The following is a 25,183-nucleotide window of genomic DNA, read 5'->3' as shown; positions in this document are numbered from 1 at the left end:
TTTACTATTTAGGCATAACTTTTAGTTCCAACTCATGCTGGAAAGCCCACATTTTAATGAAATCACATCAAGTGGGAAGAAATTCGGAAGCGATCTTCCGTTTGGGAGGAATCATAACTCATAAACCATTGTTAGAGATTATTACTTTGTTCAAGGCAAAGTGTATTTAGGCTGCTGTTTACAGGGCGGTGTTTGGGGATACCAAAATGTGGACACACTGCAGCTAATCAAAAAATGGTTTTGCACGTAGACTGTTGGCCGTTCCTAAAAATACTGCAAATTTTATCAGCCATGAAGACTTGGGTCGGCCCTTTGTGGAGGACCAGATAAAAATAGCCCCACTCTTCCTATGGATTAAATGTTGGCTGAAACTCCAAGCAACACTTGTAAGACAGGTCATTTCAAACTGTCTATCCCTACAAAATATGAATAAAATACCGTGGCTAGCAGATATAAGTAGACTAGGGCTCTTGGAAATGTTTCCACATCCCTTGTGGCTGAGCAGTGATGCTCAAGATATAGTGAGATCTGCCACACTGAGCTGTGTATGAATGAAAGATCATGTAATGCGCTGAGATTGGAGTCTGTGGAGGCGTACGCCCCCCGCAGTCACGGTGAACTACGCCCAACCATATTTGTCTTTGGTTTGAGAACCCAAGCCATTGCTTTTATTTATCATTTTTCAGACTGAAGCTTATACATTTTAGAGTCGCCTTCCCCATTCAAGGTTCATGGAATCATGATCCCCCCCCAGCCACTGTAACCGCACTTCAAAGCAAAGTGCGCGCCATTTTATTTTGTTTTGTCCTCTATACTCAACCCCTAGCACTGCCTTGTTTGTGCCCCTCTTGCATCAGGCTGGTTTTATACAATATTTGCCCGCTATGGAGTTTTACAAAGACTTTCGTGATAGACTTATGCTTTGCAGATCCGAACTTTATAAAGAACGTGCTCCAAATAAGAAATTGGTAGGAAGCGGTAACCCTTTGAGTTGGCTGTACCTAATCCTTTATTCATTAATAGTATTGATCTTGCTTTAATATTGAAACTGAATGACTCAAATATCGTTTTATTGCTTCGTGTACTCATGTGTTATGCTTTTATGGCAATATAGGCCGAATAAAGATGGATTGACAGACTGACTGTCAGTCATGAGAGTTATGTCAATCAGTGTTCAAATCGTATTATAATATATTCAAGGGCTCTGACTTTACCAAGTCTCATGATTCTCCATTATTTTCTACCATAGGTCGTCTTTGAAGGGGTCCGCGGCTTGAGCTACGAAGGTGACATTGCCATAGACAATGTCACAGTGAAACCGGGCACGTGCCCACCTAAGCCCAATAATCCAGATAAAGGTGAGATCCCACAAGGTTGCATCGGGGAGTCAGGCTGTGTCAGCATGGACATGGCCTACAGATAGATGTGTTTAGAGCTGATGGACGGGTAGTTTCTATTCACTTACGTGTAGGCAATTAAAGTAATTCTCATGGGCTGCCAACACACCATCATGGTTTCAGGATGCTCCTGCAAGGAAAGGCCAAGCAAGCAATGCACTTACTTGTGAACTGTTCAAGGTTAATTGGCACCAACTGACAATCATAAGTGAAAAATGTACAAGTGTGCATACATAAGAAAAGCAGGACACTCAATGGACAACAGGTAGGACAAGCCTACACTGGTGTAATAAAACTCATAGGCCTGTAACATACATGTCAGATTCGTTGATAGCTGGAGTTTTTTCTACATCTTTCTATACGTTCCTGAGCTTTATTGTGTGATGACACGCGCCTGCAGCGGTGGGGGAGTGTGTGGTTGGCAGTGTTGTCTCTGTTGTGATCCTGCGTGGGAAGTGTTTTATGTTGTGGACCAGTGGCAGGGAGGTGCTCTCTGTCTAGCAGTGTGGCTGGAGAGGTGAGAGATGGGCGTGCGAAGCATCACATGATTCTGTTATTTGTCCCCAAAAATGGAGGCCTTCAACTTGCTGATTAGTTATCTGCCAGCAGCGCTTCAACACATTTGCTTACTTTACTTAGTTGAGAGACATTGTCCCACTTATCACTCCCATTGGAGAAACATCTGTGCCCTCCCACTCCCGTCACTGTGCATCAGCAGGCATGAAATGCCACAGAGGGATTAGCTGGCATTATAGAGGGGGAAGGGGTAGCCAATGCTCTGCCCGCAGCATCCCAGAGCTCTGAAGATTGAAAGATGATCAAACCTGAGTAGTTATGTCTTATTAATGTCCCTCTCATTGGATTGTTGTTCACACTCCCCATGCCTCCCACACCCTCCTGCTTGTACCATCTGCCTCTTCCCTCCTTTTGTGAGTTACCTCATCATTTGTTCCATCCCAACACCCCTATTCCTTCCTACTGCCTACCTCCATTTAGGCCACCCTTCTCTCACCCTACTCCCTCTTTTCCACCCTTCCCTCTCTCTCCACCTTATCTCTCCCTTTCCAAGGCCTGCCTTCTTTCTCTTGCTCTGTCTTACTCTGTAACTTTCCTCCCTCTCTAGCCTCTGCTTCCCCTTTGGCTCTTTCACATCCATCTTCCTTTAACCACTCCTTTCCTGTTACTTTTCACTGCCTCTTCTCTCTTTTTCTATGATCATCTCTTCTTCGTCTGTACTTTCTGATAAAGCTCTCCCCTGCCTTTCTGGTTATGGTTTCTGTCAGCATCATTTAGAGAAGGACGGAAGCGGAACAGCATCCAGCCCACCCAACCCTTCTATCCAGCCCACCTATCCACCTCTCATGTCCAGCCCACCTCTTCCAGCCAGCCCACTCAACTGTTGTATCCAGCACACCCACCTCTTATATCCAGCCCACCCACCTCATGTATCCAACACACCCATCTCTTGTAGACGGCCCACTAACCTCTTGTATCCAGCCGGCTCACCTGCTCCATCCAGCCCACTCACCACTTGTATCCACCCCACCCATCTCTTGAATCCAGCCCTCTCACCTCATGTATCCATCCCACTCACCACTTGTGTCCACTCCACCCACCTCTTGTATCCAGTCCACCAACCTCTTGTATCCAACCCACCCACCTCTTGTATCCAACCCACCCACCTCATGTATCCAACACACCCATCTCTTGTAGACAGCCCACTAACCTCTTGTATCCAGCCGGCTCACCTGCTCCATCCAGCCCACTCATCACTTGTATCCACCCCACCCATCTCTTGAATCCAGCCCTCTCACCTCATGTATCCATCCAACTCACCACTTGTATCCACTCCACCCATCTCTTGTATCCAGTCCACCAACCTCTTGTATCCAACCTACCCACCTCTTGTATCCAACCCACCCACCTCTTGTATCCAACCCACCCACCTCATGTATCCAACACACCCATCTCTTGTAGACGGCCCACTAACCTCTTGTATCCAGCCGGCTCACCTGCTCCATCCAGCCCACTCATCACTTGTATCCACCCCACCCATCTCTTGTATCCAGCCCACTCACCTCTTACATCAATCCCACACATCTCTAGTATATACCCCACCCACCTCTTGTATTCAACCCCTGACATCTTGTATCCAACCCACCCACCTGTTGTATCCAGTCCACCAACCTCTTATATCCAGCCCACCCACCTCTTGTATCCAGTCCACCAACCTCTTGTATCCAGCCCACACACCTCTTGTATCCAGTCCACCAACCTCTTGTATCCAGTCCACCAACCTCTTGTATCCAGCCCGCCCACCTCTTGTATCCAGTCCACCAACCTCTTATATCCAGCCCACCCATCTCTTGTATCCAGCCCACCCATCTCTTGTATCCAACCCACCCATCTCTTGTATCCAACCCACCCATCTCTTGTATTCAACCCACCCACCTCATGTATCCAACTTACCCACCTCTTGTAGATGGCCCACCAACCTCTTGTATCCAGACGACTCACCTGCTCCATCCAGCCCACTCACCTCTTGTATCCTGCCCACCCATCTCTTGTATCCAGCCCTCTCACTTCATGTATCCAGCCCACTCACCTCTTGTATCCAGCCAAGTCACTTCTTGTATCCAGCCAACCCACCTCTTGTATGTAGCCCACCCAACTCTTGTATACAGATTACCCACCTCTTGTATCAAGCCCGCCCACCTCTTTTATCCAGCCCACCCACCTCTTGTATCCAGGCCACCCACCTCTTGTATCCAGCAAACCCACCACTTTTATTCAGCCCACCCACCTCTTGTATCCAGCCCACCCACCTCTTGTATCCAGCCCACCCACCTCTTGTATCCAGCCCACCCACTTCTTGTATCCAGCCCACCCACCTCTTGTATTAAGCCCACCCACCTCTTGTACCCAGCCCACCCACCTCTTTTATCCAGCCCACCCACCTCTTGTATCCAGCCCACCCATCTCTTGTATCCAACCCACCCATCTCCTGTATTCAACCCACCCCCCTCATGGATCCAACTTACCCACCTCTTGTAGATGGCCCACCAACCTCTCAAATCCAGACGACTTACCTGCTCCATCCAGCCCACTCACCTCTTGTATACAGCCCACCCATCTCTTGTATCCAGCCCTCTCACTTCATGTATCCAGCCCACTCACCTTTTGTATCCAGCTCACTCACCTCTCATATCCAGCCAAGTCACTTCTTGTATCCAGCCAACCCACCTCTTGTATGTAGCCCACCCAACTCTTGTATACAGATTACCCACCTCTTGTATCAAGCCCACCCACCTCCTTTATCCAGTCCACTCACCTCTTGTATCCAGCCCACCCACCTCTTTTATTCAGCCCACCCACCTCTTGTATCCAGCCCTCTCACCTCATGTATCCATCCAACTCACCACTTGTATCCACTCCACCCATCTCTTGTATCCAGCCCACCCACCTCTTGTATTCAGCCCACCCACCTCTTGTATCCAGCCCACCCACCTCTTTTATTAAGTCCATCCACCTCTTTTACCCCACCCACTCATCTCTTACATCCAGCCCGCACACCTCTAATATCTACCCCACCCACATCTTGTATCCAGCCCACCCAACTCTTGCATCCAAAGCCACCCACTTCTTGCATCCAACTCACTCACCTCTTGTATCCAACCCACCCACCTCTTGTATCCAGTCCACCCTTGTCTTGTATCCAGCCCACCCATGTCTTGTATCCAGCCCACCCATCTCTTATATCCAACCCACCCATTTTGTGTATCCAATCCATCCACCTCTTGTACCCAGCCAACCAGCCGGCTCACCTGTTCTACCCAGCCCACTCACCTCTTGTATCCACCCCACTCATCTCTTGTATGCAGCCCACCCACTTCTTGTATCCAGCCCGCTCACCTCATGTATCCATCCCACTCACCTCTTGTAACCAGCCCACTCACCTCTTGTATCCAGCCAGCCCACCTCTTGTATCCAGCCAGCCAACCTCTTGTATCAATCAATCAATCAGGAATTTGTAAAGCGCACTACTCACCGTGAGGGTCTCAAGGAGCTGAGTGGGGAGAAGAGGGAGGTGCTGCTACTGCTCGAACAGCAAAGTCTTGAGAAGTTTCCTGAAGATAAGGAGGTCTTTGGTCTGGCACAGGTGGGTGGGAAGAATGTTCGACGTTCTGGAGGCGAGGTGCAAGAATGATCTACCACTGGTTGTAGTTCTGCGGACGCGTGGGACGGTTGCGAGGGCGAGGTCGGCGGAGCAGAGATGCCAGGTCAGGGTGTAAAAGGAGAGCCGTCTGTTGAGGTGTTCTGGTCCGGTGTTGTGCAGTGCTTTGTGAGCATGGGTGAGGAGTTTGAAGGTGATTCTCTTGTTGACTGGGAGCCAGTGCAGGTTTTTCAGGTGGTCTGTGATGTGGCAGTGGCGGGGATGTCCAGGATGAGGCAGAGGCGTTCTGGATGCATTGCAGCCTTTTCGGGAGTTTGGCCAAGTTTCCTGCATAGAGGGCATTGCCTTAGTCCAGCTTGCTGTCTACGAGGGCCTGGGTGACTGTTCTTCTGGTTTCAGTGGGTATCCATTTGTAGATCTTTCGGAGCATGCAGAGGGGGTTGAAGCAGGAGGAGGAGATGGCGTTGACTTGCTGGAGCATGGATAGTGAGGGGTCCAAGATGAATCCTAGATTGCGTGCATGGTTGGTGGGAGTTGGAGTGGTTTCGAGAGTGGCAAGCCACCAGGAGTTATCCCATGCAGAGGGGGTGGAGCCTAAGATGAGGACTTCCATCTTGTCGGAATTGAGGGAGCTGCTCTTCATCCATTCGGCGATAGCCTTCATTCCTTCGTGGAGGTAGGTCTTGGCGGAGTCCTTGGTGAGGGAGAGGATCAGCTGGGTGTCGTCGGCGTATAAGATGATGTTGAGGTTGTGGGATCGGGCTACATTAGCGAGCGGGGCCATGTAGACGATGAAGAGGGTCGGGCTGAGGGACGAACCCTGGGGTACGCTGCAAATGATTTCGGTGGCCTCCGCGCGGAATGGGGGAGGCGGACTCTCTGGGTTCTGCCGGTGAGAAAGGAGGTGCCCCAGTCCAGGGCTCTGTCGCGGATTCCAGCATTGCTGAGGCGTGAGCGTAGGGTGTGCTGGCAGATGGTGTCGAACGTGGCCGAGAGGTCCAGGAGGATGAGGGCCGCGGTTTCGCCGCTGTCCAGTATGGTTCTGATGTCGGTGTTGGCGATGAGGGTGGTTTTGGTGCTGTGGTTGCTGCGGAATCCGGATTGGGAAGGGTCCAGGGTGCGGTTCTGTATGTATCCCACCCAACTCTTGTATCCAGATTAACCACCTCTTGTATCGAGCCCAAGCAACTCTTCTATCCAACCCACCCACCTCTTGTATCCAGTCCACCAACCTCTTCTATCCATCTCACTCACTTCTTGCATCCAGCCCACTCACCTCTTGTGGCCAGCCCACTCACTTCTTCTATCCAGCCCACCCACCTCTTGCATCCAGCCCACCCACCTCTTCTATCCAGCCCACTTACCTCTTGTTTCCAGCCCACCCACCTCTTGTATTCAGCCCACCCACCTCTTGCATCCAGCCCACCCAACTCTTTTATTCAGCCCATCCACCTCTTGTATCCAGCCCACCCACATATTGTATCCAGCCTACTAACCTCTTGTATCCAGCCCACCTATCTTTGGTATCCAGCCCATTCCCCTCTTGTATCCAGCCCATTCCCCTCTTGTATCCATCCCATTCACCTCTTCTGTCCAGCCCACTCAACTCTTGTATCCAGCCCACTCACCTGTTGTATCTAAGATTGTGATACACAAGACCTGCAAATCACAGTTCTCGTCCTATGGTCTTCAGTGTCAGGCTTACTGCAGGGTCTGTCCCATTCCTTCCTTAAGAATAGCAAAGAGGACCAGGCCATCCTGCGGGCTCGACTTCCAATGGCTCAGGCTGGGCATCGTGTCCACGACTCTGATTCATGGGGTTCTATTCAGGTCCTTGAATGGGCCTTACTGGGCAGGGCTATCCACCAGTGGCATGGAACTTGCCTCCCCCAAGGTCTTTTTTCACTCCAGCTTCCAGACTACAGACATACCCTTCAACCCACCGGTCAACAAATCTCCAACATGGGACATCCTTAGACAATTAGATGGGCCTGTAAGATTCATTTTCCATAAACATGTCAGCTGAGGGAAACAGATTCCTAAGGGTTCTCAGTTGTATTCCAGCAGATTGTAGGGACACTCGTCAGCTTGGGCTAAAAGTAGTTGAGCTTTTCTGTCACTACTCCAATTCCGAGACTTCTTCATTCTTCAGAACTAGATATCCAGACAGCTCTTGGTCTTAGTTTGGAACAAATTTAATAATTGCAGTTTTTTCTATATAGTGTGAAGTCAACCCAAGGGCGTTGGAGTGCTTTATAAGCACATCAAATTAAGGACAGATTTTTTTGTTGTAGTAGGGAGTTTAAGAGATTTGCCCAGAATCACCGGATGTTGATCTGACGCAGAGTCTTGAATCTTGTTCCTGAGTTCAAATGTCAGATCTCCCCTTATTCTTTGTAAACCATGTGGATGTATAAGTACTCCTGTGATTTTCCATGGATAGCTGCAGAGGTCTACAACCGGTACATTTACACCCCAATGCAGTAGAGTGTGGAAGAAGCCCTAGTCCTGTTTGAGTATTGGGTTGTGGAGGGCAACGGGCTGGTCCTGTTAGAGTGTATGTGATGTGGAGGGGAACAGGTAAGTATTCTCTGTGGGATGAGTAGGGAAGTTCTGGGTTACCTGTACACTTGTATTACAAATTTGCGGAACGTACTGATTGCCTGTGTTTTTACCATCTAACATCCCATCCTCGTTGTCAAGTTTTGTAATTAAAGATTGATCCTTTGTTGGTTGTAAGATGTAGGATTATTCAGCTTAGTTACAGGTTTCAGGTAATGCCCCACCAGGACCAGCACCCTGCTGCTCGGCCTTCCACTCCACCTGTCCACTCTTCCAAGCACAAACACTCAACATTCCAGCCACACAAAGACCTCACTCACTGGCTGAGCAGCAGGGAACGTTGAGATCGTAGGGAGAATGCATAAGATAGCAAGAGGCCACAACATGTGAATTTGTAGGGACATGCTGAAAGTGTTATGAATCTTGGAGGTTTGTGGGTTTGACCTGGTTCCTGCGAGGAAAGGGGGCTCCATCCCTCTCTGAGCCTATTAGTGTGAGGGACCATTCCTAGTCTTGTACAAAAGTGCTGCTATGTTAATGTGACTTCTATTTTTTTACCAGTTTTATATAGAGTGAACTTAACCCAAAGTTATTGGAGTGCTTTACATGAGCACCAGTTACATTACACAAGGACACTCTTAATAAATGTTGTTGGCACAGGGAGATTTATTGATTTGTCTAGAATCACTGGATGGTAAGCCGGTGCCAAGACCCGAACCTAGTTCCAAGTTCCAGAGTCGGCAGCTCTGGCCCTTATACCACATCCTCTCTTTTTCCGTGGTTAGCCGTAGAGGCCTTCTGTGTAACTTTGCAGGTCTTGGTTTGTGTTTTGAGTGCAGGAGACTTGTAGGCTGAGCTTTGGTGCCTGTGTCAGACAGAAGGAAGCACCACTCCTCCTCCTCTATGAACTGATTGGCAGGGAGGCCCCTGCCTTTTCATATGTTGCTACACACAATTGTAGCTGTAGGGCAAGGCTACTGTAACCACTACACTGCCCGCACCAGAGAAAGGGGATTTTGGTCATCCTTCTTCAGCCATTGGCTGGTTTGGGTGAGCCTGTTTAAAGCATTGGCTGGACGGACTGTCCATTGCTGTTTGGATCAGCTCACAGCATTTCATGGATGGTTACAAGTGAAAAAGTAGTTCCTTCTTTCCTTCTGCTGCTGAGTGAGCATGGCAAGGTCAGGTGTCTATTAAAGGGCCCAGCGGGGTGTACACGCCTTACTAGCGCTCCCACGGCCACATCTAGGTTTGCAGTGCACACTTCATTCAGAGCCCATGGCTGCGTAAGCCACAAGACGTGGCCCGCCAACACCTGCCAACTCCTAAAAGCCTATGCAACGGTGGAAAAACATTCCATCTGCTCATGATCGGCTTGAGGGGCAGAGGGAGGGCAGCGGGTTAGCTGTTGGTCACAAAGGGAGAGTCCCTGAGTCCTCTAATGTAAGTCAGGGATGGAACAAAGACATAAACATGCATCCATATTACGCGGAGAGCGAAGCAGCAGCAGGGGGGCGCTCTGCACCCTATGAAAATATTCGGGGTGCTGCGCTGCCAAGCACCACTCGGTCCGTACTGATGTCACTGCCTCCCGCAACTATTGCCAAACCTGATAGGTTGGTTACAGTTTCAGTTTCAAGCCTGACCTGTTGGCCCTGGCAGTGCTTGTTGAAAACAGCGAGAACTGTTGCCCTTGCCAATGCTTGTTAATGTCTCTTTCCCCATCTGTACTGTTTAGTTCCCCACCTCTCTCTCTCTCTGCCTGTGGAAAGCAGATCCCCTCCTGTGCCTCTGTCTGTGCTGCCAGCTAATACAGCAGTTTGTATGTAAAGGAGGCTGGCACAGTGTCAAACCTCCCTGAAGTGACAGGGTAGGATGGCACTCAGGGGACTGGCTCTCTCTTCAGGCAGTCGTTCCAGAAGGTGGCTGTGATGCTGTTAAATATGTTGCGCTGCTTGTAAGCCAACCTGTCAAGGAGAAGCTAGTTTAACACAGGTTTTTTTTTTACTTTGGATTTTGATTTCAGGTTGTGTATGAATTTAAATGGAAAACAAGCAGTGTGCTGCTCACGGTACAAACTCCTGAGTAGGGCAGACCGGGCTATGTGTGTCTCAAGAGACACACTTGGGACTTTGCATTGGCAGTGCCAAGGTCGCCTTGTCTAGCATTGGCAGCTTGCTGTGGGTGCCTTCTGTGGCACTGCCAGAAGTAAGGTTGTTTCGTATGACTTTGCCGGTGCTAGATCCTCCCTGAACCAGAACATAGACTGGGATGTGACCCCGAGTGATTATCAGTGGTTGAGATTCGTTCAAGCATTTCATCCATCATGCTTTGCTCAGACGTTGGTCCCGCACACACTGCATCACAGAAGCCAAGCTATATGTAGCTGATGAGCCCATAACTAGAGCAAAACTGGTCCTGAGTTGCTTGTGTTCCCATTCAGGAAGGCCCTGGCCTGGCAGTTCGAGCTAGACTGCTTCCATTGGAGCAGAGTATAGACTGATTTGCATATGTCTGGGTCCAAACTGAGCTGGCTTGATGTGAAAAATAACAATACACTGGGATGTGGCCTTAGTGAATACCAGCGACTGAGATTAATTCAAGCATTTCATCATCATTTTTTTGTATACTTTTGTGTGTCGCCCTTAGTGGGATGGGTACTCCTAGGCATGGGTCACGTGCACACTGTGTCACTGGAACCAAACAATACCCTCCTGATGAGAGCCCATGACAAGGCTGAAACTGGCCCTGGTTTGCTTGTGTTCCAGTTCATAGAGGACCTAGCCTGGCAGTTCGGGCGGGACTGCTCCCATTGGAGCACCATCAAGACTGATTTGCGTACGGCTGTGTCCAAACTGAGGTGGCATGAGGTACAAAATAACGTTGGACTGGGATGTGGTCCAAATAAATGCCAGTGGCTGAGATTAATTCCAGCATTCCATCCATCACTTTTTTGTGTACTTTTGGGTTTGATATGGTGGCACCTACAGGATTTTAAACACATTCTAGATACTTGCGTCGCTTGGGAAGGAGACCAGCGTAAATCATGTTACAATATGTAGAAACAGGAGTTCCCGGCCCCATCTGAATTACAAATCAGGAGGAAACCACAAATCGGGAGTGTTTTGAAAGGACAGTTACCTTGTTGAAAACACTGAAAATCTCCTTATTAAATACCAGAGGGAGGAATTACATCAGAGACCTCAAGTGGTATTCACCCCATTTCACAGAAGTCGCTCAGGGTCCAACTCATAATTTTGCAGATTTTGGCCCTAATGGTGTCCTTCATTTATTCTTGCATAAGTAAACAGCAGATTGATTTACTTTTAATGTTACATGCTAACTCTCATGTGGCTTGCCCTTGAGAAACACATAAGGCTCTTATTTATAATTTGCTGAGGCTCACTCTTTTGCAGAGATTTTAGAAATGGGGAAGAAACAGATAGGAGTGGGAATCACACTTCTGAATTGGCACTGGCTGCATCTTTTACAGTGATTTTCACGAGTAAGGGTTAAAAAGAGGCAGTGATGTCTCTCAGTGAAGCAGAGTTTGAAACCCTTGCAGGTCACAGAGATGTGATATGGTCTGTGGAAGCCCTGAATCTGAATTCACACACCTAAAAAAATGAAAATGTTTTATAGGAGGATACAGGGAAGATGTGATGAATATTCAAACTATGAGGAACCAGATGAAGAAATATTTGAGGATAGTGGACTGTATGGAAATATGAAAGTCATTCCTTAAAGAAAGTCAGTCCTCAATTATCACTCTTATTTTCATTTTGACCACTCCTACTAATGCTACGAAAAAAGGCTTTGCTCCTTCGTTCTGCATGGAGCCTGATTCAGTTCCTGGCAGAGCTGACTCAGATGTTCATCTGTCCAAGGCTGATTCTGTGAGCACCAATCTAGAGCAGAGTTGCTTCTTCCAAAACCTTATTGGTGAATCTGTAGAGAGTACTAACCAATCACCAATGTTTGATACCTCTGTGCAGCTGGCTGAGTTAGACTGTAGATATATTGAATTTGGTCTAAGTTAATTGAGAACAGTACTAACTCTTTGACCTGCTAGATGTACTGCTTGTAATCATTGTTGAAGAATGTTTAGATAGTCATTGATTTTCAATAACAGTATGGTTTGCAGACATAATAGATTTATTTATTTAGGCATATAGGAAACATCTATCAAAACATAAGCTGTGTTTGTTATGGAGTATTCTAATGTTTATGGTGTTTTAGCTCTGGTGGGTGGGTGATGAAGGGTGAACTTATGGGTGCTTGGAATATAGTCTTGGTCACAGTGGTGGGTGGCTATCTTTAGCTCAGTAATGAGTCCTGTTTGCATTTTGTGAATGTGTATGCCCCTGTCTGTATGTGTGCTGGATTACATACTTTTTGAAAGTGTCTGTAAGACTGACAATACAGTGGAATGTTGTGAAACAAGCAAATGTGATAGTTAATAGTTCAATAATAGTTCACTAACAAGGAAAAACATGTTAAAAAACTGAGAAAAGATAAGTGTTTTTGCACTCAAAAATATATCTGTGAGACATAAAGACTTGTGAGGACAATCACTCATACTGCTTTGCTCTAGGGCAAGAGGTGTGTCAGTTGTTCTCTCAAGGAGTGAAGTACTAGGTATAGGTAAAGGCAGTGATAGAAGGTGCTTGGTACTTCAGTTAAAGAAAGAGTCCTTGCCTTATAGTCTTCCAGCGGAATGGATTGTGATACAACTCTTGCTCTGTCCGTCTAGGTCCAGGGTGCCATCTTGGGACTCATGCCCCCTCCTTCCGCTAGCTTTTGCAGGGGTGTGCATGGGGTCTCTTTGGTCCTCCTGCCAGCTTTGGAAAAAGGGGGAGTAGGTATCTGTTTTCATAGGTTCATTCCTTCTGCTAGTGATCAAATGAGGGTGTTTTCTCCTTAAACTCAGGAATATAAACCTTTGCTCCTTGGCCTGCCTGAAACTCCATTCTGACTCAGGGTTTCATTCAACTGAAGTCAATACACTGAGTTACAAGCTAGGCAGATCTCATTTCGCCACATAGCCTATGCAAGTATTTGGTCGGAGGATTTACAAATTCACTCCTAAGCGGCTAATGGAAATACACAGCAGATACATTAAATTAACCACCTAATTTAGTTCAGTTTAATTGACAACCACATTGATTCTTAGACCAGCTAGATCTCATTGCATGTGACCATTATTAATGTATGCTAATAATTAATAATTATTATTAATGTATGCATCTGACCATTGTTGATATACTTAATGACTGTTAATGTAAAAAATCAATGACCCCTGATCCACATTGATATAATTTGGCAGCATTCACCACAGCTGTGCATGCGATGTTCTGTGTATTTCCGCAACCCACTAAGCGGTGTCTGGTGATTGGTTGTTTTTTTAATTGTTTTCTATAATCATTGTCCTGCTTGTGTCTCGTGCAGCTGTTGCACCTCCTGGGAGCCGCGCTCCAGTCCTACCTTCTGCTTCTCTGTGTGGACCAATGACATTCATGCTCTACGTGCTGCTCAGATGATTAGAAGCCGCTGCTTCTGTCCGCGCAATGACACTTCCCAGCTCCTTGCCCGTCCCCCACTGTCACTTTACCGCCTCCCTTACTTCTCCCACCCGATTGGCACACCAAAGTGTCCAAACCTTACCAAAGACCGACTAGTGTGACCAAGAGAAGGAACCATCTCTGAGCTGGAAGGATTCCTTGGTACAGTCATCATGTCTGAGAGAAAGAGATTGAAGGGAAAAAGGAACATTCAAAACACCAAGAAGAATACAGGGGGAAGAACATTTTTTTCTAAAACAGACTGGACTTCCTTTGGAAGAATGACTTTAATTGTTTGACACAATGCAAACACAAAAGCACAAGTTTCTATTGTAACTCTAACTACTTGCTTCGGAGTCTTCTCCAGGGGACCCTTAGTTGCTCTGTTGATTCTCAACGGTGGACTATATCTAACTGGACAAGCCGGAGGGACATGGCTACAACACAGAGCTGCCTCCAAAGCCACTGGCATCTCCATCCTTTTCTACCTTCCTTGCAGACAACCCTCATATATCGCAGACCCGCTACACTGCATGTGCTTCCGTGTGCCCCATCTACATACTCCGTACTCTCATGTATCATATAACCATGTGCTTCGGGTGTAAGAGGGGGGCTGGCCCAAAAGAAGATGGAGGAAAAGGGAGCATCCTGACTATGTGTATGGTCACTGTCCCTGGATATCAGAACGAAGGGAATATAAACAGGTACCCTCTGTAGAACACTTCTCTTACCTGTTATTGCATTTCCTGCTACAGGTATAGCACTAGAGGATGGGGACCTTTTTGTACTATTGTGTAATATGTGGAATGGGATGCATTTACCTGGGCTCCTGAAACACGTTGAAGATTGATGCTTTGACAGTGGACGTCAGCATATAACTGGTGGGATGTAAGATGAAGTTGCCAGCACTCCTCTCTAGCCTGTGTGGCAAATTTTTATTGTTATTATAACTTCCTTTATCCATTTATTGATGTACTTGGAAAGAAAAGATTTGGTGTGCAGAAACTTCTGCCCTGGGAGCTTTGAAGTCATGGTCAACCCAAGTGCAATAAGAGAGGGATCAGAAGTTGGGTAAGGTTTAAGAGCATGGAAGAGCCACAAGGGAATCTAAAGATGTGCTCATAAAGACGCGTGGGTCTGTAGGGACCCAAGGTATCACATGGAAGACAAAGGGCGCAAATTAAGAGGAGTCAAAGGTGATCATAATTAAACTCATAAGACTGATAGTTTTGCACATGTTGCTCTGCGCCCTCCCTCTAAAAATAGCTTTCTTTGGATACCCAGTGAGCTCACACCGTCTACAGACAGAGTCGTGGAGCCACAACTTGAGCCTCTTCCCAAAGGTAGCCTATCGCAAGTCCCTGAGACCCTGAAATATTTCAGTGTGAGGGATTGCTCTGCATGGCCTTGGTCACCCATGTGATCCCGAATGTTGTAAAACAGGACAAAAAAGCATTTGAGTAGGTGTACCTTCTATGTCTTATGAAGTTACTTCTTGTGAGTTTAGGTAACATACGCATCATGAAACTGCTCAAGTGTAGTCACTGGAGTCCAGTTAAGTGATAGTACTCCAGAATGTAGGTCTGATCTCCCTGACTCTTGGGGCGTTGAAAGGAGTAAAAATAAACCTTAAACTGAATGTAAAACAAAGAAGTATGCAAACAAACAAGAGGTGAGAGGCTCTTAAAGTCTAAAAGGGGGAAAATGATAGTTCCCTAAGACACTCAGCTGGAGAAGACTGTTATTTATACCATATCTATAGGTTTTCACTTGGTACGCATCTTGTGACGCTCTACCCTAGTTATGTCCTCACTGGGTAGTCAGCATATTAAACCATCTGAGGGACTTATTACTTAGGAACATAGTTTAACAAGGAGAGGAAAAGCACACTTAGATCCTCTTGACATATAGGGAAGTTTACTGGGTTCTGGAAAGATGTTTACCTCCATGAACAAATCATAGCTGATACTCAACTGGTAGCTGGGCAGAAATACTTTGGTTCTAACATGACAGTATTGGACTCGTGTAGTGTTCAGGTCCTCCTGAGTCCTCTTGACGCACAAACTCAGAGATCAGGGTCGGGCACGGAGAGGTGGCTTATCCACTCTACTTTTCTAAAGGTGATTTAAGGAGCAATGTGTGGAGGAATGGCTACAGTTAACCAAGTGTTGTTCATACAAGCACACAAAATGGATGCTTATGCCACCGTCAAGTCCCTCACTTGAAGAAGCACTTGACACCATCCTTCAGCTTGCAACACTGCCCTTGGTGGCTTCGGAGAGCGACGGGTACTTTCGGGAGTGGGTGATAATTCTACCGGAGATGCTCCTTGCTGCCACTGACCACAGGTGAAGGTATAAATGTCCCTTTTTAAAATTACTTCTTAAGAATTTCAAATGTGTATCTGAAAGGAGTACTTAGTGCTGCTGCATCAGGAGCGAACACAATCATGTCTTTTTATTGCCCAGAGTGTGTCTACATATATCGGAGAACATATAGGGGCCCGATTCACAAACAGCCTCCGCGGTCCCGGCAGAGGCCTCGGAGTCACAGGAGTGCCCCGCACTCGTGGCGGAGCCTCTGTACAGCAGTTTCACATTGTGGCGGTCCCGCCACCAGTACAGGGACACCGCCGTGACTGCGGAGGCCGTTTGTGAATCAGGCCCAGAGGAGTATATTTTTGTTGGCTATGGGTGGAAGGGAATGGTCTTCACATTCCACACCAGTTAATTCGCCAATAGTCCGCTTTCACTTTGATACGGAATGTCTCTCATTCCGTGAACACGCGAAGGCTCTATGAGTTTACCCACCTACAACATTTGCTCCTGGAGTATAACTTTTGTTCCGTATTTGGAAATACCCTGTCAGGCCACATTAGATTGTTCGAGTCTGATAAACAAATAAGTCAAGAGTTTCGTGTACCTCTCCAGCTGAGAATGTTAAGATAAAAAAATAAAATTGCAAAAAATAAAAAAATATTAAAATTATTTTTGTGTTTTTTTTTTCTTCTTCATTGTGTCACTCACCTATGATTATAATTATGCAAATGATAACATTATTATTTATTTTGTTATGTTATTCTAATCACTTGTAACAACAGAACCACTGTCCAAATCAGAGGCTCAGAATCATGATTGCACAGATAACCAGGTGAAAATTCTGCCCAAGTGGCTAATCAAGGTCTCCTTGGAAGAGTTTAAACTACTAAAAAAATAAGTGATATCAAATTTTACCCCACGGATGGATAAAGCCCCAGTGGAATCCCCAGGACATATGCAAATTATTTCTTACTGCCAGTAGAGTCTGAAAGAGGCAGAAGATTTGTCAATATTTCTCAAAGGCGAAACCTCTACCTTTTGGTAACAACCTCACGAATACAGCGCCTTGATCCATTGCATTTAATGTAAATTTATTTGGCAGGAATCAGTGCTTTCTCATGTCAATAAAAGTAATAAATTAGAATGTGACACTTGCACATTAGTAATAAATGTGTGAATGTGACTTGTGTGGCATTGCAGTGAAAATAAATGTATCCCAATAACACGTTACTTACAGCAACTGTACTTGTAAAGTGGAGGCTGCCACTGGGTTCTGTGGGCTGGTGACAGGTTCCAACTAATGACCCTCTACCCACTGTAGACAAAGTGGTCATTAACCAGTGTGCTTAGGAATCCTGTGACTGAGGGATGGGCAACAGGGCAGACATGCGCAGCGAAGGAACAGAGAAAGAGGAATGACAGCAGGGGAGGTTACATAAAAGACCAATAAAAAAGGCATTGGCAAAGCCAATAGGTCTTATCTGTGCAAGAACTCTTGGCTTTGCCAATGTCTTTTAGCCATGTTGTACAGCATATTGTCAGTGGTGTGGCATTAAGTAGAGTGACGTATGGTGTAGTGACAGAGGAAAGTGGCATAGAGGAGAGTGGGGTAGAATGGCATAGAATGGAGTGGCATAGACCCATGGAGTAGTGTAGGGTGGAGTGGCACAAAGTAACATATAGTGGAGTGGCATAGAGCAGAGTGTGTAGAGTTAAGTGGAGTGGCATAGCATGGAATGAAGTGACATGAAGTAGCATAGATTATAGTGGCTTTGTTGGAGAGGCATAGAGTGGAGTGGCATAGAGTGAAGGAGAGTGGCGTTCAGTAGAGTGGTGCAGAGTAGAGTGGCATACAGTGCAGTGGAGTGGTGTGGAATGGTGTGGCATGGCATCAAGTAGAGTGGAGTAGAGAGGTGTACACAGAGTAAAGTGGAGACGCATAGAGTAGAGTGGCGCAGAATGGAGTGGTATGGAATAGCGTGGCTTTGAGTGGAGTGACTTAAAGAGGAGTAACGTAAAGTGGGGTGGCAAAGAGTAGGGTGGAGTACACTTGCATAAGGTAGCATGGAGTGGCATGAGGAAGAGTGTTGTGGTGTAGAGTGGAGTAACGTGGAGTGGCATTGTGTAGAGTAGAGTGGTGTAGACTGGCATGGAGTGGAGTAGCATACAGTGGTATTGAGTGGGTGCTTACAATATAGTGGCATAGACTGGAGTGGGAGAGATAGGAGGGGCGTAGAGTATAGTGGCTTACAGTAGATTGGTGTAGAGTGGAGTATTGTGGCATAAAATGGCATAGAGTCAATGCCATATGGTGGCATAGTGTGGAGAGAAGTGGTGTAGAGTAGAGTGGCATAGAGTGGTTTGGTGTAGAGTGGTATAGAGTGGAGTAGAATGGAGTGGAGTGTCATAGTGTGGACTGATGTGGAGTAGAGTGGCATGTAGTGTGGAGAAGCGTTGAATGCTGTACAGTGGCATTGTGAGGAGTGGAGTGGCATAGAGTAGAGTAGCACAGAGGAAAGTGAGGTGGCTTAGAGCAGAGTGGCATAGAGTACTGTTTGGGCATGAGTGGAGTGGAGTGGTGTAAAGTAGTACAGTTGTGTGTGTAAGAACTTAAACAAGGAACAAACTTGAAATCAATGAAAAGGTATGAGACATAAACGGGGTGAATGGCTGAAAGGCAATTAAAATAGGCATGCTGCAACAAGCCTCGTGAAGGTGTAAATGTGTTATGAATAAGAGCTTAATCCAACCATGTAAAGTGTCATTTTATTCTAGTTGTACGAGAAGAATGAATGGAGAAAGCAGCACAAGAACTGAAAACAAAGGAAAGGCCCTGAAATGTGCACCTTAATCGCAGCGTGATAAGCGAATGGACATTAATTAAGTATGATTAATCTGTGCTTGGTCCATGGTCCTCAGAAAGAAAAGGAAGTGACGCCCGACAAGCGCTGGCTATTTAGGAGGCAGCAACGAAGAGTACCAACTATGGGGGGTCTCCAAGCCCTTTATTGTAAACAATACTCCTCACAAGCAAGAGTGCGTGTGCTGCATGTGGTGTCGCAGGCAAGACCTAGAGAGTGAACAAGAGAGAGAAAGGAACGAAAAAATAACGATGAGAGACAAGAGAAGTGTAGACAGAGGAAAGAATGTGAGGAGAAAGGAAGGGTGGACGGAAGAAAGGAAACGTGAAAGGAATAAGGATGATATGGAGAAATCTAGCACATAAGGGTGAGAGGATAAATGGATAGAATGGAGAAAGGAAGGGTGGAAGAGTGAATGGACCAATAGGTGAACGGTTGGAAGGATGCTAAATAGATAGGGACGCTTGAAAGAATGGATGAGTCAAAGGATGGATAGATGGACACATGGAGATATTGATGGGTAATTGCAAGAAAGGATGGGTTTATGAACAGATGAAATGATGAATAAATGGATGTAAAGGTGAAGGTATGGACAAATTAATGGGAAGGCATCACTTCAGACTGCATTCTGTCTTCTCATTTGGTTACATGGATGTTTTCATCCAGAGAACCCATGCATAACTGCAAATATACAAAGGGACATAGGGCCAGATGCATGAAAGGCTTTTCCCCATGTAACAATCTTATTCCATTCCTCATACCTGTTACCAACTCGCAAAATAGGTTAGCGACTCTCTATAAGGAATGGGCGTGCCAAGGGCTTCCTCATAGCGAGTCGCAGGCGGATGTAAAATTGTTTTGCTAACGTGAATGCAGTCGCAAAACAAACACAGTTACCACCAACTTCAAGTTGGTGGTAACCCATTTTCCTTTGAAGTGAAAATATTTTTTCAGAGCTGGTAGTGTTCCCAGGGACCACTGCCTACTCTGAAAAAAATGAAAAGAAAACTTTTCATTTTTTTGTTTGAAATGAATCCCCCTTTCCTTTAAGGAAAATGGGCTGCATTTAAAAAATAAATAAAAAAAAACTTCTTTATTTAAAAAACAGTCACATACCTAGTGGTCTGCTGTCCCCAACAGGCCACCGTCCCTGTGACTGCAGCCATTCCCAACGGGGTCGCAAATTGAGACCTACCTCATGAATACTGATGAGGTAGGTCTTTGCGACCCCATTGGAAATCGCGAACAGTGTGAAACACACTGTTATTCATTCCAGTGTGCGATTTCCTAATAGTGAATCACTAAGATTCGCTATTAGGAAACCACAATCCCAAACCTACCATCTGGCCCAAAGAATTTATTACGAGAGCTTCAGAAAGGAAAGTACAGAAAAGGCACCTATATAGCAAAACACGCCGCAGAGAAGGATGCTGATGGTGAAAGAGGAAGGGAATATCCAGTATGAGTATTCTACCATAGTCTATGTGCACAGACGAGGGCCCAACTTTTTCAGGATTTGGTGCAGCGCAGCAAGTCGCCTTGTAGCGCTGCCCTGCATCAAAGTAAAAGGGCAGGAATGCACCGTATCTATGGCATATGGCGCATTCCTGTCCTTTCCCCCTGCACTGGCGCTGCTTTGGTGGCCTGGCACCAACGCAGGCACCCTGGCACCATGGTGTCTGCATTGTACGCAGGATTGTTTTTGTGCATGAAGGTGCAAAAACAGTCCCGAGAGGCAGTTTACTATTTCCAGGTGCGCTGCGGAATGCGGCACACATGGAAAGAGGAAAAAATGAAACAAAATAAAAATGTTTCTCCTCATTACGCCTTACCTCGGGAGGCGTAACCTTTTGGCGCTTTTAAAGGTTTTCTTGAATTAGTAAATCTGGGGCAGCGTTAAAATCCCTGGGTGTTGCGTGGGAAAACCCACTGCAACGCCCCTGGAACACCTCCCTAGCGCAGAGTAAGGCAACGCAGCGACCTTGGCTGCCTTGCCTTACTCCATATCGTGGAGGCGTACTGTGCCTTGAAATATCCCACATCTTACATGATCACAGCTCAGTCACCAGTGCAAAGGTTTTACGTGCAATAATGCAATTAAGGGTTGAAGTTCATTTACAAAAGTTTGGGAACTGTGATGCTGTCTGTAATGGGAGCGGGGTCAGTGAGTGTGGGGGTGTTGTCAAACAAGTGGGGGGAAAAAATATCCTGTAATTTTTTGGTCTTTCACCGTGAGGAAACTACATATGAATTAACCCACAGCGTAAATGAATAATAAATACTGGTTAATCAGTGTAAAATGCAGTACTTTACATTATTAAATCTCTATTCGTTATTGCACTGCAGAAGTCTGTATATGTGACAAGAAAGCCACAGAATTACATCCTGGTTGATGCAGTGGAGAATAGTGAATTTTGGGCCTCATTTATGAGGCCCTAGCCGCACACCGCACCACTGCAGCGTAAATTATTTTACGCTGCGGTGGGGCAGTGTGCCAGCCCATAATTACAAGGCCACGCTAAGCTACCTTGCGTGGCTTTTCGTGGCCCCGTGCGTGAAAGGGGCGTTCCATGGGTGTTGTTTTGGGGTGTTCCCGCGCAACACCCATGGAACCCGAGGAATCTGACACATTCCCAGATTTACAAGTCTGGGAATACAGCAGATTCCATGCCACCTCAGGGGTGGCGTAAGAATGACGCAACGGGGAGGAATATCTTTTTTTTCCCCTGTTTTTCCTCTTGGGAATGTTCTTGTGCAGGAAGGTGTCCCTGCACAAAAACAATCATCCACACAACGCAGGCACCCTTGCACGATGGTGCAAGGGTGCCTTCGTTGGCTCTGCGCAGCAATTTGAGTGCCCGCGCAGGGGGAGAGGACGGATCATTTTAGCCTTTCCCAGGGGCGCGGGCGGCACAGCAAGGTAGTTGCTACGCCGCCCTGCGCTACGGGCCTCATAAATAATTTGTATTTTAGTGTTACGAGGTCCCAGCCTGTGACAGAAAGCACTGTGAATACCTAAGTCATTATTTTAAACTTGCATCACACACAGTATAAGATAGGCTGCTGCAAAATATGCGAAAAGGTTTAAGGTAAAAAAAGGTACTTCCAAAGTTTAGACATTAGAAATACCGGGACTGTGCATAGTACAATTTTTTGAATACATGCCCTTTAAAAGCAGACGCTTCACAGCTCACTGGTCACTCCCTCGCAATGCCACTCAAAAATAATCCATCTGTGTCATGGGGAAGCCTCCGTTTCCTACTCTCTGCGATACACTTCAGCTGCAGTGTTTCAGCTGTGGAACTGTACCAGGATGGTTGTCTTTTCACAAAAAGTAGGTGAATTGCTTTTCCTAAATTAAGGCTTGGACACGCTCTGCCGCTCAGGACCCGCCCACTTCGACCTCTGCGTGCAATGAAAGACGGACGTGAGAAATTACCAGGAATAACCAGTTGTTGGCTTGATGAGGCTCCGTATGATATTTACAGAAAGATAATTAGGTTTCAGTTCACTGGCTGTCAACTGAGCCTTGAATGTGGATAAAGACAAGATCTGTTTTGCGTGTCTGCTTCCATTAAGCATTGTAGCGCCTGAGGCTTGCTTCAGCAAGTACTGTTCGGACATTTGTTTGGCATTACATGGCCAGGAAACAGAGTGAATCCCAGCTTCTACTTATAGATAGCTCAAGGTCACCTGGAGGTTAATAAAATTTGGCATCGTTCACCCAGGGTCTGTAGTTTTGATCAAGGCCACTGCAATTATGTGGCAGGAAGGGCCAAATTATTCGGCGGGATTTACTAAATTATGTGGCAAGAAAAAAAATCAAATTATGCAGCGTGATAAAGCAGTTTTGAACAGTTTGGGTTAGAAACATTTTTTTGGTTAAAATATGTGATTATACAGCAGATGATGGATTATGTGGCAAATGCGGCAGATTCACAATTATGCGAGAAACGCCCCAGCCGCATAATCGCTTAATTGCAGTGGCCCTGCTCGCACCTATCTACTTGCTAATCAACTGACATTTAAATCTAAGGTGCTGGATCATGAGGCTATTGGGAAAAAGAAGTCTGTGCACTTTTCCCTCCAAATGAAATTAGACTGCGGCAAAGACCCTTGGGGGAGGCGAATGGACAGGACATAATGCACAGCATCATTCACGCCCGCTCTCTGTTAATGTCCTTTGGCACATTCAGATGACGGTGGGTAAACCTTCCTGATAATGAACAATGAAGCCCCGCGAGTGCTAAATTAAGACGGTTGTTGGCTGACTGGTATTTTAAAGAGTTGGGGCATATTTAGATGCCCCTTGCGCAACTTTGTGCCACATTTGCGGCATTTATTTTGATGCAAATGTGGCATTAAGGTGGCATTTCCCATGCGCCATATTTACAAAGTGGTGCATTGCGCCACTTTGTAACCCTGTGCACTACACTATGCCTGCGCCGGGCATAATATATGCAACGGGGTGGTTCCCCCGTTAGGGGGGCTGAAAAAATGGTGCAAGGAAATCTAAGGGATTTCCATGCGCCATTGTTTTTGGCACTTTTAACGACTGCTCAGAGCAGGCGTTAAAAGGGGGCATACCGTTATTTATAACGTGCCCCTATGTACTCTGCAGGTGTAGCGCCAACATCTTGGCGCTACTTCTGCTGAGTACATGAATAGCATCACAAAAAATGACGCTATTGCCCCCTACCCTGCGCCATGGTGCACCGTATTTTAAATACAGCGCACACATGGTAGTGGTAGGGGGGTACTAAGGGGCGCAGGGAAAGTGGCGCTGCACTAGGTGCAGGACCACTTTACTTAAATCCGCCCCTGGGTGTGCTGGAGCAGCCCTATTTTACCAAGTTATTGGCAAAATGGTTGCTTTTCACAGAAACTTTAAACACCTAAGCTACTTGGGGCAGGAAATGTAGCTCCATTTGATATCATATATACAGTAAAGAACAGAACATATAAATATGACAAAACAGTTAAATCATAATAGGGCACAATACAGGACAGTCAAAATACAACACATTACAATCCATAAATTTGTACACCATGCCACTCCACTGTACGACAGTCCCCCCCACTGTATGACACTCCACACCACTCCATTCTATGACATGTCACTCCAAGTCGCCGCAGGCCACTTCACTCTACGACAGTCCGCTCCACTCTATGACAATCCACACCGCTCCATTCTATGACATGTCACTCCAATTCGCCACAGGCCACTCCACTCTACGACAGTCCACACCACTATATGACACTCCGCACCACTCCATTCTATGACATGTCACTCCAATTCACCACAGGCACCCCACTCTACGACAGTCCACCCCACTGTATGACACTCCACACTCCTGCATTCTCTGACATGCCACTCCAGTTCACACGAGGCCACTCACTCTACAACAGTCCACCCCACTGTATGACACTCCACACCACTCCATTCTATGACATGTCACTCCAATTCGCCGCAGGCCACTCCACTCTACGACAGTCCACACCACTATATGACACTCCACACCGCTCCATTCTATGACATGTCACTCCAGTTCACCACAGGCACTCCACTCTATGACAGTCCACCCCCTTGTATGACACTCCACACTCCTCCATTCTCTGACATGCCACTCCAGTTCACACGAGGCCACTCACTCTACAACAGTCCACCCCACTGTATGACACTCCACACCACTCCATTCTGTGACATGTCACTCCAGTTCACCACAAGCACTCCACTCTATGATAGTCCACCCCACCCTATGACACTCAACACTACTCCATTCTATGGCATGCCACTCCAGTTCACCACAGGCCACTCCACTCTACGACAGTCCGCCCCACTCTATGACACTCCACACCACTCCATTCTGTGACATATCACTCCAGTTCACCACAAGCACTCCACTCTATGACAGTCCACCCCACTGTATGACACTCCACACTCCTCCATTCTCTGACATGCCACTCCAGTTCACAAGAGGCCACTCACTCTACAACAGTCCACCCCACTGTAAGACACTCCACACTCCTCCATTCTATGACATGTCACTCCAGTTCACCGGAGGTCACTCCACTCTAGGACATGCCACTCCACTCTACAACATCCCACTTCACTCTATACCATTTCGATGTTCACCCCTCCACTCTACAACACTGTACAACACACCACTCTTTGACACTCTACACCACTCAAATGTATTCCACTCCACTGTACTGCATTTAATGACATGCCACTCCACGACACTCACTTCACTCTAACCCATTCTACTCTATGCCACTCTATGAAATACCACTCTACGCCACTCCAAGC

At 46.6% G+C, this 25,183-nt stretch overlaps 1 protein-coding gene across 1 annotated transcript in view; it reads left to right on the top strand.

Moving 5' to 3' along the window:
• MDGA1 (MAM domain containing glycosylphosphatidylinositol anchor 1) overlaps window positions 1–16,640 on the top strand; it is an 888,610-nt gene extending 871,970 nt beyond the window's left edge. Inside the window, exons 16-17 of the mRNA XM_069236322.1 lie at window positions 1,250–1,358; window positions 13,582–16,640. Coding sequence (XP_069092423.1) covers window positions 1,250–1,358; window positions 13,582–13,673 — 201 coding nt within the window. The 3' untranslated portion in view covers window positions 13,674–16,640. The remainder of the gene's footprint in view (window positions 1–1,249; window positions 1,359–13,581) is intronic.
• Window positions 16,641–25,183: the final 8,543 nt, after the last annotated feature.

The sequence above is a fragment of the Pleurodeles waltl genome, chromosome 5, assembly GCF_031143425.1.
Source record: "Pleurodeles waltl isolate 20211129_DDA chromosome 5, aPleWal1.hap1.20221129, whole genome shotgun sequence".
Lineage (NCBI taxonomy): Eukaryota > Metazoa > Chordata > Amphibia > Caudata > Salamandridae > Pleurodeles > Pleurodeles waltl.
This window is presented reverse-complemented; position numbering and strand designations above follow the sequence as displayed.